The 16,805-nt window shown below is 39.6% G+C and overlaps 1 protein-coding gene across 10 annotated transcripts in view; it reads left to right on the forward strand.

Moving 5' to 3' along the window:
- LOC139762740 (major facilitator superfamily domain-containing protein 12-like) overlaps positions 1–16,805 on the forward strand; it is a 201,602-nt gene that overhangs the window by 115,386 nt on the left and 69,411 nt on the right. For 9 of the 10 annotated variants that reach the window (XM_071687824.1, XM_071687816.1, XM_071687821.1 and 6 more), the window contains one exon: positions 468–479. The exons of the other annotated variant lie outside the window; for it this stretch is intronic. In XM_071687824.1, the coding sequence (XP_071543925.1) occupies positions 468–479 (12 nt within the window). The remainder of the gene's footprint in view (positions 1–467; positions 480–16,805) is intronic. 10 annotated transcript variants of the gene reach the window in all.

Below are 16,805 nucleotides of genomic sequence, written 5' to 3' on the forward strand. Positions count from 1 at the left end.
CTGGATATGGTTGTACTGTTCTTTCTCACATTGCCTAAGATGTATTTATTTATGATTTTACCATCATTTTTGAGACAGGTATGTCTATTTATGTGATTAGGAAAAAATTTTAACTGCATAGACAAAAATTGAATTTCTGTGTAAGAAAAAAGAGATATGTAAATGAAAGTAATGAGGTAACATATTTTGATAAGGCTCCATATGTGAATGGCAATGCAGCATGTGTAGCCAGTGATGTATCTGGTGGGTGGGGCTTCATTACCAGTTGCTTAACTGTGACACCTATACCTATGATATACTTCAGTGAATTTTAGAGCTTTGTGTATGATTTTTATCATATCCTTTTCTTTTGGTGTTCCATAATTATTCAGAAGTATAAATTATTGATGTTATCTTATATGAAATATGTTGTTCCTTTTTCACTTATCCTGTAGAAGTCACTAATTAAGTTATGTGATTTGTTTCAGAGCCCCACTCCGGTGCGTAAATTAAGATTTTTGTGCATGCATAGGGTAAATTTTTGGGTTATGTTATTGAGATATTTCTTGTTCTATAGATGACCTTGTGTGATTTTGTGCTTTTTGCATGCTTACAGACTTCTTGAGCAACTGCATTATAGTTCTTTATATATATGAAAACTTTTTATTCCAACCCTCCCTTATTTTACATCTTAAAAATCTGTTCATTTCTGTACAAGCCAGCTCCTTTTTTTTTTATCTCTTAGATGTTTTGTTTTGAAGGTTTGCTTTGTCATCTCTTATAACACTAGTTACATTGATTATAACCTTTATTTCAATGACTTTCATACTATGTATTCTTTGCTCTGGAGTGATAAGCGAAGGAGTATAGGATTGTATTCAAGGGAGGTGGCGTAGATGTTAATTGTATTAAAACACTCTCGAGTAAACACCTTTTCTTATGGACTGAGCGGGGAGAAGTGTGGTCCAAGAGAAGCCAAATTATGGTATATTCCAAATTTTTCCAAGGAACATGGATAAATGAAATATTAACAAGTGTAATGGAAATGTACCTTATTCCTTTGAGGCTGAAAGTGCTCAGGGAGTAGCAAAGACTTCTCTGAATCACAGAGATATAGCTTCAGGATCACCTAGAGTCACCAAAAGCTAGAGATGCCAACCATTATGATTTTGACCGAATCTATACAAGTTTCAAGACCAAATACCACTATTGTGATTGTCCTATCAGAAATTATTTTATAACTGATTTCAGCATTTATCTTTTTTATTGGTAGATGAAATATCACAAGGTACAATGATACACTAGTTCTGTGAACCATATTGAAAATGGTAAGTCATGTATAAAGCATGATTGAATAACAAACCCATGATTTTAACTTAAATGACAACTGTAGAATGTCTGTTTGAAAAGAATAGTATATGTATTTATTTATTTATTTTGCTTTGTCGCTGTCTCCCGCGTTTGCGAGGTAACGCAAGGAAACAGACGAAAGAAATGGCCCAACCCACCCCCATACACAATGTATACACACACACACACACGTCCACACACGCAAATATACATACCTATACATCTCAATGTACACATATATATACATACACAGACACATACATATATATACCCGTGCACACAATTCACACTGTCTGCCCCCATTCACTCCCATCGCCACCTCGCCACACATGGAATACCATCCCCCTCCCCCCTCATGTGATGGTTATTTTGACATAACAGAATACTTCAAAATATGATAAGAAGCAAATCACCTGATGCATTTTACCCTTCCAAGTGCCAAAATGTCCAGGTATGGTGTACGCATTGTCAATAAAGAAAAAAACCCAAAAAACAGAGGTTCAAAACTAAGTACAGTAATGAGTGGCTATGCACCAAGTCATCACATCTTGGAGATAACCTTGCATTTTATGTACCATGCAATGTAGATCTGAACATTGCTCTTAGAGGCAAATATGACTGTTGGAAACACGTCTGCCAAAAAACACATGGTATACTCAAAACGTATCATTGTCAATTAAAAATATTTCATCATTTTTTCTGTCATAAGCATAGAGACAGGTACAGATGCAGAGGTTTTTGTTCATTGATTTTCTGATTGAATATAACCTGTCTCTTGCATCAGCAAATCCTACCAAACCAATGTTTAAGAAATTGTTTCCAGACTTTCAAGTGGCATCACTATATGGATGTGACAGGACCAGCACCACAGATATTATCAAAACATTAAGTGATGAAAAGAGTTTGTCTTTCAGATAAACTGAAGGTATGTCCATTTTCGTTATGTACTAATGGGAATAACGATGGACTTTCTCAGGTATATCCTATGTTGGTATGATATTTTGCTTCTGAGATAAAAAAGTTGTAAATGTATTGCTTTTTATGCAGGGAAGTAATGGAAGCTCAGCTGGAGAAAATATTTTTGATATCATGGATGATGGGCTGACTAAGAATATTATGCCATGGAAAAATTGTTTCTTTTGGCTCAGTAAATGATGGGGACTTGTATAGGTGTAATTGGATTTATTTTGAAGGATGTTCATGCCATTCAATTCATCTTGCTGCCCAGAAAGGGGCAAAGACTCTGCAATGCAAAAATGAACTTATGATTTGCTGTTATTTGTATTTAGGTAAAAGTTCTGAAAGAGAACATGAATTGCAAGTCCCCAACAGATATATGGACATAAGGTGAAGAAGTTTGTTAAACATGTGACTACTAAGTAGCTGTTAGTAGAGGATTGTTTAAACAGAATGATAGAAATATGGATTCCAATGAAGAAATATTGCATATGGAATATTACATATCTCAGTAAGACTAGCAAAAAGTTTGTCTAGTTTTTCAAAGGACATCATTTTACCATCATCAGAACAGGCAGCAGGAAAAGGAAGAGCCACTCAAGATCAAGGAAAAAGTGTCACTCAAATAAATATATCTCATGCAGGAAGCAGACTGGAACTCAAGATTCCTCTCAACATGGTAATTATAAGATAAAGTAAATTCAGAAAAGATTTCAGGATTCCTTGGCAGTAATTCAAGAGGTCTATCTAATGTACTTGTACACATCTTTGGCACATAAGGTGCAATTTCATCAGAACCATGAACTTTGTATGGGTCAAGACCTTTTCATATTTTTTTAATGTCTTTTTTAGATATCTCAAAATTTTCTAAAGCCTCCTCCTCATTCCATCTCACTAGAGATGGGACTATAGTGTCTTCCACTGTAAATACACTTGTGAACCTATTTAGATTCTCACATATTACATCATCAGCTATTTTCCCTCTTGAATCCCAGGACCTGATCATCTGCCTTTTAACTGATAATATATTTTTTAAAGTTTCTTTCTTCCTCTTTTCTTATCCTCCTCTAATCATTCATTACTTTGTCATATTTTAGCATACTGTAGTGATTAATCAGATGTTTAACATCAGAATCATTACACATAGGAACCCATTGAGCTAAAAGCAGATTTTTGGTTCTTTTGTATTCTGCTTTTTCTATCAGTTTCTTTGTTAGATAATTCTTGAAAACTTATATTCATGGTAATTCTTGTAAGGTGCCATTGCATGTTTAGTTCCTCTGCTTGAATTCTCATACTGGTATGCTGTACTATATTTTGAGCAAATCGTTGCCCACCCCACCCATATTCCTGACTGCTTTGACTGCTTTCTTGATACCCTGGATCTGTTTTTCACCTCACCCCTTTTTTGTTGTAGCTACGCAGTCTCATCCTCACTTGGTTCATCCGACTATGATTTTGCAAATTGATTCCCATCGCCACCCCGCCACACATGAAATAGCAACCCCCTCCCCCCTCATGTGTGCGAGGTAGTGCTAGGAAAAGACAATAAAGGCCACATTTGTTCACACTCAATCTCTAGCTGTCATGTTATAATGCAAAGAAACCACAGCTCCCTTTCCACATCCAGGCCCCACAGAACTTTCCATGGTTTACCCCAGAAGCTTCACATGCCCTGGTTCAATCCATTGACAGCACGTCGACCCCGGTACACCACATCGTTCCAATTCACTCTATTCCTTGCACGCCTTTCACCCTCCTGCATGTTCAGGCCCCGATCACTCAAAATCTTTTTCACTCCATCTTTCCACCTCCAATTTGGTCTCCCACTTCTCGTTCCATCCACCTCTGACACATATATCCTCTTGGTCAATCTCTCATCACTCATTCTCTCCATGTGACCAAACCATTTCAAAACACCCTCTTCTGCTCTTTCAACCACACTCTTTTTATTACCATACATCTCTCTTACCCTATTATTACTTACTTGATCAAACCACCTCACACCACATATTGTCCTAAACATCTCATTTCCAGCTTATCTACCTCCTGCGCACAACTCTATCCATAGCCCACGCCTCGCAACCAAACAACATTGTTGGAACCACTATTCCTTCACACATACCTATTTTTGCTTTCGGAGATAATGTCCCCGACATCCACACATTCTTCAATGCTCTCAGAACTTTCTCCCCCTCCCCCACCCTATGATTCACTTCCGCTTCCACGGTTCCATCTGCTGCCAAATCCACTCCCAGATATCTAAAACACTTCACTTCCTCCAGTTTTTCTCCATTCAAACATACCTCCCAATTGACTTGATCCTCAACCCTACTGTACCTAATAACCTTGCTCTTATTCACATTTACTCTCAACTTTCTTCTTTCACACACTTTACCAAACTCAGTCTCCAGCTTCTGCAGTTTCTCACATGAATCAGCCACCAGCACTGTATCATCAGCAAACAACAACTGACTCACTTCCCAAGCTCTCCCATCCACAACAGACTGCATATTTGCACCCCCTTTCCAAAACTCTTGCATTCACCTCCCTAACAACCCCATCCATATACAAATTAAACAACCATGGAGACATCACACACCCCTGCCGCAAACCTACATTCACTGAGAACCAATCACTTTCCTCTCTTCCTACACGTACACATGCCTTACACCCTCAATAAAAACTTTTCACTGCTTCTAACAACTTGCCTCCCTTACCATATAATCTTAATACCTTCCACAGAGTATCTCTATCAACTCTATCATATGCCTTCTCCATATCCATAGATGCTACATACAAATCCATTTGCTTTTCTAAGTATTTCTCACATACATTCTTCAAAGCAAACACCTGATCCACACATCCTCTACCACTTCTGAAAGCACACTGCTCTTCCCCAATCTGATGCTCTGTACATGCCTTCACCCTCTCAATCAATACCCTCCCATATAATTTACCAGGAATACTCAACAAACTTATACCTCTGTAATTTGAGCACTCACCTTTGTCCCCTTTACCTTTGCACAATGGCACTATGCAAGCATTTTGTCAATCCTCAGGCACCTCACAATGAATCATACATACATTAAATAACCTTATCAACCAGTCAGTAATACAGTCACCCCCTTTTTTGATAAATTCCACTGCAATACCATCCAAACCTGCTGCCTTGCCGGCTTTCATCTTCTGCAAAGCTTTTACTACCCCTTCTCTGTTTACCAAATCATCCTCCCTAACCCTCTCACTTTGCACACCACCTCAACCAAAATACCCTATAGCTGCCACTCTATCATCAAACACACTCAACAAACCTTCAAAAAACTCACTCCATCTCCTCACATCACCACTACTTCTTATCACCTCCCATTAGCCCCCTTCACTGAAGGACTGGATAAATTTGGCAGAATTGATTTTTTGACTTTCCTTTGTTAGATTAATGTTTCTCCAGTGGTGATGTTTCTTTTTCTACCAAACATATCATAAAGGGTATTGTTATAGGAATGGAAACATATATTCCCTCCTCCCCCAAGATTACTGCTTCTTCCAATCTAAGGTTCAACCATTTCTGTTCTGATACCATTTGGGGAAGGGATCTGGTATAATGAGCTTGGAAAACTGTCCTTCCTGCAACTCACATTTGGCACTTATCACTGGCTATAATCAGTGCACATATTTTATTCATGAGGCAGAGTGTTCCTCTATCCAGAGGAAGTACAATAATCTCTCCTCTTCATCCTTTTTCTGGACTTAAGCTAATGGTATCTTTATCAATTTCTATTGCTTTACCTTTTCATTACTTAGCCATTCTGATAGCAGTATAGTTGCTCTCCTCTTGGCATAGCAACTCTCTTTGGTTCTCATTTCTCCTCTGACTTTACCTTGGATGACTCTAACATTCCTTTACCCCTGATGTTCCTGATGCTAATCCCATTGCTCTCCCTGTACTTTTTTATTGAACTTTCCATAAAACACTCCTCTCTCTGGAGACAATCAAGGTGTATGGCCCTGATGCTTTTCATCCCTTTGTACTGAAAGAATGTACTTCTAAACTTGCACCTGTGCGTGCTCATCTGTTCTATTTCTGTTTGAAGATCAGCACTTTTCCATCTTCTTTGAAGCATGCATTGTTAGATCCCATTTCAAGGAAGGATAACCTTTCTAACCTCTTGAACTATAACCCTGTTGCTATGATCAAGTTTTTCCAAAGTTTGTAAATCATTCCTCAACTCTCATATCCTCAGACATCTTGAATCTCACAGTCATCTCTCTGATCATCAGTATGGCATCTATAAGGTGGGATTCACTACCCTTTCCTTTCCTACTAATGTCAGGTCTTCATCTCAGAGATATTTGTTTGGAATCCTGTGCAGTTGCCTGTGATATATCCCCTATTTTAGCATCCTGCCCTCTTTTTGCTTCCTCATATCTAGCTTTTTCTTTGGCTGATCTGTCTCTAAGGATCTTTCCTCTCTCCTACACTTTTTCTCCTTTTTATCAACAATTTAATTCTTCTACAAATAACCAAATGCATTCATATACTGATGACTTAACACTGCATTCCTTCACATCCTTTAGTTTTGCTCCATCCTCTCTCTCTCTTTCTGCATCTTGTCTCAACACAACCTCCTTTATACACAATGATGTTGACAGGACATCTCATTGGGGTAGACGAAATCTGGTTAGATTTAATCCCTCCTGTTACGTTCTGCCTCCACCCCTTACTCCTTAAAGGGTATACAATCAGCCCATAGGGCCATTAAAACAGATAACTCTGAAATAACATCTGTTAACAGAGAGATTTGGGCTAGACGCAGATTCCCCTCACAATCTGGTTAACATCTCCTGCCAGCTGACAGCCGTAATGAATTATCTGCTCTTCCCTTCTTCTCAAGTTGGTCAAATACCAAACACAAAAATCTATAAAAACTATATTCATAATGGCAAAATAACATGGCTCTCCCTCTTAACATAAATGATACCATTTATTCTTGATACATAGACCTTTCTTTATGTTACTTTACTTAACATCACTCTGGCAAAATCACTGGCCTCAGTTATATAACGTATGGGTTTGAAATGACTGAGATGTGTACAGATTACATTATACATTTACCAACAGCTTTTTATCACATCTTCCTCTTGTGGCCACCTCTTATGGTCATTCCTGAGAGAGAGCTTGACCTTGGCCTTCCTCTAGTTTCTATACAGTTTCTCAAAGAAAACTGAATAAGATGTAATTGGTAACTATAGATTTATTGGTAAATAAGTGAGATAACTGTAACACTCCAAGTCCCACTTTTTGTTCAACGCTCTGTCAACATTCCTCACAACTTTCCTCTCTCTTTAGATGGATCTGTAATCCCACTTCTTGACACAGATGAAGATACTTGGCATTACTGTAACATCTAACATATCTTGGAATTCTCACATTACAGTAATATGTCTTCCTCTAAGAGACTGGGAGTCTTGTTTTTTTATTTCTTTTCTTCCGAACAGTAACTACATTTATGCAAAGGATTGGTCTGTCCTTGTGTGAAATTCTGCTCTCACATGAAGGATGGTTCTAGCTCTGTGTCCTTACTAGACAGAATTGAGTCAGAAGTGGTCTGGCTTATCAACTCTTCCTGGCTAACATCAAAACTTGATCCACTTGCCTTACACCACAGTTTCGGTTCACTCTTTTCTGTAGGTATGATTTTGGTTTGCCCCTGGGAGCTGGTTGTTTGTGTACCTGCTTTAGGGCTGCTGGAGGAGGAGATGCTATCAGAATAGATACATTTATGAGAGTGAGGTCAGATGAACCTGTTGGGGACAAGACTGTGTAGGCCATGTAATAATCAGAAATATGCTGCAATATGTGATTACTGTTTGGCTGTTGGCAACTCAAGGGTGGACCTTTATGATGACTGTTTCTCTCCCTATGCCTCAGAGCTTTAGAACTCTCTACCCCCTCATGTTTTTCCCAATAACAATGACATTTCACTTAATAAAAGACAGGATTTTCACTTCCTCCAAAATTTTTAAACTTTTCCACATTTTTTTTTAAACCCCTCTCCTTAACCCTCATTACATTTCAGTTAAGGCCCAGCCTTGTTGTGGATTTGATTTTTTGTACAGGACTAGGAAAAGAAGATAAACTGTCATCACATTTTCTTCATATATTTTATCAACTGTTGCCCTACCCATTGCTTATAATTCCTTCATGTGCTTTTCTACTGCAATAGAGAATACTGCTTACTGACAGTTTTCACTTTCCTCCCTATTAAGATAAGTGATAAGAGAAAGAGTGATTGTTTACCATACTTTTTGCAAAATTTCTGTAAAACTATTTTGAAAATATCTAAAGTTATCATCATTGCATGGAAAAAAATTCTTTCATTTAAACTTTCATTTCATCAAAATGTAGACTATAACTGTTAAGTAAGGTATTTTCCTAGATAGACTTGTATTATTTTCATGTTACCCTAACCTTGTAATCCTTTTTTTGAAGGTTTCATTTTGATAGTTCATTTGTCTAATCTCTTGCAAATTTGAAATCTGCTTTAGCAGCATATTTTTGGCCGCCTTTGCTTTTAGATGTAAAAGTTTCAGGATCCAAGCCCACTTTGATAAAAGGGACCGCAGTCTCATTGAGGAGCTTCTTTCTCCAAAGAAGTCTGTAATTTCCCAGTTTCTGATTGAAGTACTGCAGGAGCCCTCTAAAAGGGTTTGGTTATATGGAGAGAGCAAGTGAGGAAAGGCTGACAAAGAGGATGTATGTGTCAGAAGTGGAGGGAACAAGGAGACTGGTGAGACCAAATTGGAGAAGGAAGGATGGAATGAAAATCAATTTTGAGTGATCAGGGCCTGAACATGCAGGAGGGTGAAAGGTGTCCATAGAATAGAATGATTTGGAAGTGTGTGTTGTACCAGAGTCGACATGCTGTCAATAGACTGAACCAGGGCACATAAAACGTCTGAGGTAAACCATGGAAAGGTTGATGGGGCCTGGATGTGGATTGGGAAGTATGGTTTTGGTGCATTACACATGACAGCTTGTGTATGGATGTGAGTTGATGTAGCCTTTCTTCATCTGTTTCCTGTTGCTACCATTCTGATTAAGTGGGTGGTGATCAGGTGTCGGGGGGGGGGGGGGGGGGGGGGGGGGGAGAGAGAGAGAGAGAGAGAGAGAGAGAGAGAGAGAGAGAGAGAGAGAGAGAGAGAGAGAGAGAGAGAGAGAGAGAGAGAGAGAGAGAGAGAGAGAGAATGTATATGTCATCATTTCTTCTTCTTTTCTTACATGCATTTATGCTGTTTCCTGTAGGGCAGGTTGGCATCAGAAATGGAAGACAGCAAGCAAGTATTTGTATATGTTGCAAGAGGTCACAGTGGTTCGTGTGTTTTAGTATTTTTTTTTTATTATACTTTGTTGCTGTCTCCCGCGTTTGCGAGGTAGCGCAAGGAAACAGACGAAAGAAATGGCCCAACCCCCCCCCATACACATGTATATACATACGTCCACACACGCAAATATACATACCTACACAGCTTTCCATGGTTTACCCCAGACGCTTCACATGCCTTGATTCAATCCACTGACAGCACGTCAACCCCGGTATACCACATCGCTCCAATTCACTCTATTCCTTGCCCTCCTTTCACCCTCCTGCATGTTCGGGCCCCGATCACACAAAATCTTTTTCACTCCATCTTTCCACCTCCAATTTGGTCTCCCTCTTCTCCTCGTTCCCTCCACCTCCGACACATATATCCTCTTGGTCAATCTTTCCTCACTCATTCTCTCCATGTGCCTAAACCACTTCAAAACACCCTCTTCTGCTCTCTCAACCACGCTCTTTTTATTTCCACACATCTCTCTTACCCTTACGTTACTCACTCGATCAAACCACCTCACACCACACATTGTCCTCAAACATCTCATTTCCAGCACATCCATCCTCCTGCGCACAACTCTATCCATAGCCCACGCCTCGCAACCATACAACATTGTTGGAACCACTATTCCTTCAAACATACCAATTTTTGCTTTCCGAGATAATGTTCTCGACTTCCACACATTCTTCAAGACCCCCAGAATTTTCGCCCCCTCCCCCACCCTATGATCCACTTCCGCTTCCATGGTTCCATCCGCTGCCAGATCCACTCCCAGATATCTAAAACACTTCACTTCCTCCAGTTTTTCTCCATTCAAACTCACCTCCCAATTGACTTGACCCTCAACCCTACTGTACCTAATAACCTTGCTCTTATTCACATTTACTCTTAACTTTCTTCTTCCACACACTTTACCAAACTCAGTCACCAGCTTCTGCAGTTTCTCACATGAATCAGCCACCAGCGCTGTATCATCAGCGAACAACAACTGACTCACTTCCCAAGCTCTCTCATCCCCAACAGACTTCATACTTGCCCCTCTTTCCAAAACTCTTGCATTTACCTCCCTAACAACCCCATCCATAAACTAATTAAACAACCATGGAGACATCACACACCCCTGCCGCAAACCTACATTCACTGAGAACCAATCACTTTCCTCTCTTCCTACACGTACACATGCCTTACATCCTCGATAAAAACTTTTCACTGCTTCTAACAACTTTCCTCCCACACCATATATTCTTAATACCTTCCACAGAGCATCTCTATCAACTCTATCATATGCCTTCTCCAGATCCATAAAAACTACATACAAATCCATTTGCTTTTCTAAGTATTTCTCACATACATTCTTCAAAGCAAACACCTGATCCACACATCCTCTACCACTTCTGAAAGCACACTGCTCTTCCCCAATCTGATGCTCTGTACATGCCTTCACCCTCTCAATCAATACCCTCCCATATAATTTACCAGGAATACTCAACAAACTTATACCTCTGTAATTTGAGCACTCACTCTTATCCCCTTTGCCTTTGTACAATGGCACTATGCACGCATTCCGCCAATCCTCAGGCACCTCACCATGAGTCATACATACATTAAATAACCTTACCAACCAGTCAACAATACAGTCACCCCCTTTTTTAATAAATTCCACTGCAATACCATCCAAACCTGCTGCCTTGCCGGCTTTCATCTTCCGCAAAGCTTTCACTACCTCTTCTCTGTTTACCAAATCATTTTCCCTAACCCTCTCACTTTGCACACCACCTCGACCAAAACACCCTATATCTGCCACTCTATCATCAAACACATTCAACAAACCTTCAAAATACTCACTCCATCTCCTTCTCACATCACCACTACTTGTTATCACCTCCCCATTTGCGCCCTTCACTGAAGTTCCCATTTGCTCCCTTGTCTTACGCACTTTATTTACCTTTTTATTCTCCCTAAAATTTAATGATACTCTCTCACCCCAACTCTCATTTGCCCTTTTTTTCACCTCTTGCACCTTTCTCTTGACCTCCTGTCTCTTTCTTTTATACATCTCCCACTCAATTGCATTTTTTCCCTGCAAAAATCGTCCAAATGCCTCTCTCTTCTCTTTCACTAATACTCTTACTTCTTCATCCCACCACTCACTACCTTTTCTAATCAACCCACCTCCAACTCTTCTCATGCCACAAGCATCTTTTGCGCAATCCATCACTGATTCCCTAAATACATCCCATTCCTCCCCCACTGTCCTTACTTCCATTGTTCTCACCTTTTTCCATTCTGTACTCAGTCTCTCCTGGTACTTCCTCACACAGGTCTCCTTCCCAAGCTCACTTACTCTCACCACCCTCTTCACCCCAACATTCACTCTTCTTTTCTGAAAACCCATACAAATCTTCACCTTAGCCTCCACAAGATAATGATCAGACATCCCTCCAGTTGCACCTCTCAGCACATTAACATCCAAAAGTCTCTCTTTCGCACGCCTGTCAATTAACACGTAATCCAATAACGCTCTCTGGCCATCTCTCCTACTTACATAAGTATACTTATGTATATCTCGCTTTTTAAACCAGGTATTCCCAATCATCAGTCCTTTTTCAGCACATAAATCTACAAACTCTTCACCATTTCCATTTACAACACTGAACACCCCATGTAAACCAATTATTCCCTCAACTGCCACATTACTCACCTTTGCATTCAAATCACCCATCACTATAACCCGGTCTCGTGCATCAAAACCACTAACACACTCATTCAGCTGCTCCCAAAACACTTGCCTCTCATGATCTTTCTTCTCATGCCCAGGTGCATATGCACCAATAATCACCCACCTCTCTCCATCAACTTTCAGTTTTACCCATATTAATCGAGAATTTACTTTCTTACATTCTATCACATACTCCCACAACTCCTGTTTCAGGAGTATTGCTACTCCTTCCCTTGCTCTTGTCCTCTCACTAACCCCTGACTTTACTCCCCAGACATTCCCAAACCACTCTTCCCCTTTACCCTTGAGCTTCGTTTCACTCAGAGCCAAAACATCCAGGTTCCTTTCCTCAAACATACTACCTATCTCTCCTTTTTTCACATCTTGGTTACATCCACACACATTTAGACACCCCACTCTGAGCCTTCAAGGAGGATGAGCACTCCCCTGCGTGACTCCTTCTTCTGTTTCCCATTTTAGAAAGTTAATTCAAGGAGGGGAGGATTTCTGGCCCCCCGCTCCCGTCCCCTCTAATCGCTTTCTACGACACGCGAGGAATACGTGGGAAGTATTCTTTCACCCCTATCCCCAGGGATAATATACATATATATATACATATACACATACACACACATACACACACACACACACACACACACACACACATACATATATATACATATGAAAAATGTAAGAAACAATTTAGAAAACTGAAACTTCTAGCTTGAAATGAATGAAAAAAATGAATGTCACATAATGGTTCAACCTCTGGCTATGGAAAAAGGAAATGTATAATTTATATACACAAACGTCAATAGCAGTTTTCATCAATTTAACCACTGTATCAATAAGCTTCAATTGATTAGTATTTGCTGATAACCATAAGGAAAATGAAACACGTTATGTTACCAAGTGCTTTCTTGTGTAATGATCACATTGTCAAGGGAGATATAAGAATGAGATAGAAGATGTAGAACTGTCAGTTGATTTACAAGGAAGAGAAGTAGCTAAGATGCCATTGGTAAACAAGCGTTACCAGATGGTGGTGTTCAGGTTGGTGGTGTTCAGGTCTGGCATCATGCCTTTCATAAAGATTTATAATGTGGACAGGAAAGGGAACTGTTTACAAATTTTGCCAGTGACAAAGCTATTCAGTTTGTATAGACCTTCACTTACATTAATGTTACAATTATTTGTGTATTAGATAATAGAAGATTCAGTGGTATTTCTTGTTGTAAAGGAGTTACAGCTAATGATTGAATTGGTGTTACTCTGGTCATTACAGTGGTCATGATTTTTAACATGATTAAACAAAGCATTTGATTCTTGTCCTGTTCTCTTGCTATGTTTATGTTGCTTAAGTTTGACATAAAGATCCTTACCATTCTGCCCAACATAAAGCATATTACAGCTTTCACAAGAGATTCCTCAAACAGCCCAGAGAATTTTTTGATGGGTATGTTATTAAGATATTTTTATTGATTTTATTGCTGAAGGCTACATTAACATTAAAAGACATAAGCAACCTAGGAAGTAATACAAAGTTATCACTAAAAGGGAAAACTACAAGATTCTTGGTATCAAGAGGAGGCTCGCATTCAACTCTATAAAATGACTTATTTGCCAACTTTAGATATATCAATGAAAGATCTAGGATACTTTCATTTGGATCCAACTGGATATATTCTCAAACTCATCATCAATAAATTCCAGACTGCATATATGAAATGTCCTAAGGAACATCAAATGGAATGGTGATAGTTTAACTCTGTCAGGTTGAGCTGAGTAATAATGAATATAAGAACAATGGGGGATAGGGGAGAAAGAATACTTCCCACGCATTCCTCGTGTGTCATAGAAGGCTACTAAAGGGGATGAAAGCGGGGTCTAGAAATCCTCCCCTCCTTGTATTTAACTTTCTAAAAGGGGAAACGGAATAAGGAGTCACGCAGGAGTGCTCATCCTCCTTGAAGGTTCAGATTGGGGTGTCTAAATGTGTGTGGATGTAACCAAGATGAGAAAAAAGGAGAGATAGGTAACATTTTTGAGGAAAGGAACCTGGATGTTTTGGCTCTGAGTGAAACAAAGCTCATGGGTAAAAGGGAAGAGTGGTTTGGAAATGTCTTAGGAGTAAAGTCAGGGGTTAGTGAGAGGACAATATCAAGGGAAGGAGTAGCGCTACTCTTGAAACAGGAGTGGTGGGAGTATGGGATAGAGTATAAGAAAGTAAACTTTAGATTGATATGGGTAAAACTGAAAGTGGATGGAGAGAGATGGGTGATTATTGGTGCATATGCACCTGGGCATGAGAAGAAAGATCATGAGAGGCAAGTGTTTTGGGAGCAGCTGAGTGAGTGTGTTAGTGGTTTTGATGCACGAGACTGGGTTATAGTGATGGATGATTTGAATGCAAAGGTGAGTAATGTGGCAGTTGAGGGAATAATTGGTGCACATGGGGTGTTCAGTGTTGCAAATGGAAATGGTGAAGAGTTTGGAGAATTGTGTGCTGAAAAAGGACTGGTGGTCGGGAAGACCTGGTTTGCGGAAGATGAAAGCCGGCAAGGCAGCAGGTTTGGATGGTATTGCAGTGGAATTTAGTAAAAAAGGGGGTGACTGTAGTGTTGACTGGTTGGTAAGGTTATTTAATGTATGTATGAATCATGGTGAGGTGCCTGAGGATTGGTGGAATGCTTGCATAGTGCCATTGTACAAAGGCAAAGGGGATAAGAGTGAGTGCTCAAATTACAGAGGTATAAGTTTGTTGAGTATTCCTGGTAAATTATATGGGAGGGTATTGATTGAGAAGGTAAAGGCATGTACAGAGCATCAGATTGGGGAAGAGCAGTGTAGTTTCAAAAGTGGTAGAGGATGTGTGGATCAGGTGTTTGCTTTGAAGAATGTATGTGAGAAATACTTGGAAAAGCAAATGGATTTGTATGTAGCATTTATGGATCTGGAGAAGGCATATGATAGAGTTGATAGAGATGCTCTGTGGAAGGTATTAAGAATATATGGTGTGGGAGGCAAGTTGTTAGAAGCAGTGAAAAGTGTTTATCGAGGATGTAAGGCATGTGTATCTGTAGGAAGAGAGGAAAGTGATTGGTTCTCAGTGAATGTAGGTTTGTGGCAGGGATGTGTAATGTCTCCATGGTTGTTTGACTTGTTTATGGATGGGATTGTTAGGGAGGTGAATGCAAGAGTTTTGGAAAGAGGGGCAAGTATGCAGTCTGTTGTGGATGAGAGAGCTTGGGAAGTGAGTCAGTTGTTGTTCGCTGTGAAGAGGGTGTTTTGAAATGGTTCAGTCACATGGAGAGAATGAGTGAGGAAAGATTGACCAAGAGGATGCATGTGTCAGAGGTGGAGGGAACGAGAAGTGGGAGACCAAATTGGAGGTGGAAAGATGGGGTGAAAAAGATTTTGAGTGATTGGGGCCTGAACATGCAGGAGGGTGAAAGGCATGCAAGGAATAGAGTGAATTTGAATGATGTGTTATACCGGGATTGATGTGCTGTCAGTGGATTGAACCAGGGCATGTGAAGCGTCTGGGGTAAACTATGGAAAGTTGTGTGGGGCCTGGATGTGGAAAGGGAGCTGTGGTTTCATTGCATTATTACATGACAGCTAGAGACTGAGTGTGAATGAATGGGGCCTTTGTTGTCTTTTCCTAGCGCTACCTCGCACACATGAGGGGGGAAGGTGTTGTCATTCCATGTGTGGCAGGGTGGCGATGGGAATGAATAAAGGCAGACAGTATGAATTATGTACATGGGTATATATGTATATGTCTGTGTGTATATATATGTATACATTGAGATGTATAGGTATGTATATGTGCTGTGTGTGGACGTGTATATATATACATGCGTATGTGGGTGGGTTGGGCCATTCTTTCGTCTGTTTCCTTGCGCTACCTCACTAATGCAGGAGACAGCGACAAAGCAAAATAATGATAAAATAAAAAATAATCATAATATTTCTCCATTAAATTGAAATACACTCCCTCTTATACACAATTTTATTAATTCAGTGAAAACAGAATTTGAAATGGGTAAATCTAGATTATCCAAGACATCAACCAAATATTCTTAGAGGTCATTAACTGGAACATTTGTGAACAAGGGTGAACATCAAAACTTACCAGTTTGAAGTCAAAATCAAGATGGATATCATTAAGCTTTTTAACTAAATCTACATTGTTCATGATATTAGAATTTGATATATAATCAACTAGTGGGCTTAGTAAAGAAACTAAGCATTTTGATAATTTATGTGACTGAACCCACTGAACTCACTATGGGTCTTGCTGGAAAGTTTAGCTTATGTGTTTTGATAGATTCTTACGTATGCAGCCTGGATGGAATTTATTGATGATGAGTTTGAGAAGATATATTCTATTTTGTTGGATCCAAGTTAAAGTATCTTA

The sequence above is a fragment of the Panulirus ornatus genome, chromosome 44 (assembly GCF_036320965.1).
Source record: "Panulirus ornatus isolate Po-2019 chromosome 44, ASM3632096v1, whole genome shotgun sequence".
Lineage (NCBI taxonomy): Eukaryota > Metazoa > Arthropoda > Malacostraca > Decapoda > Palinuridae > Panulirus > Panulirus ornatus.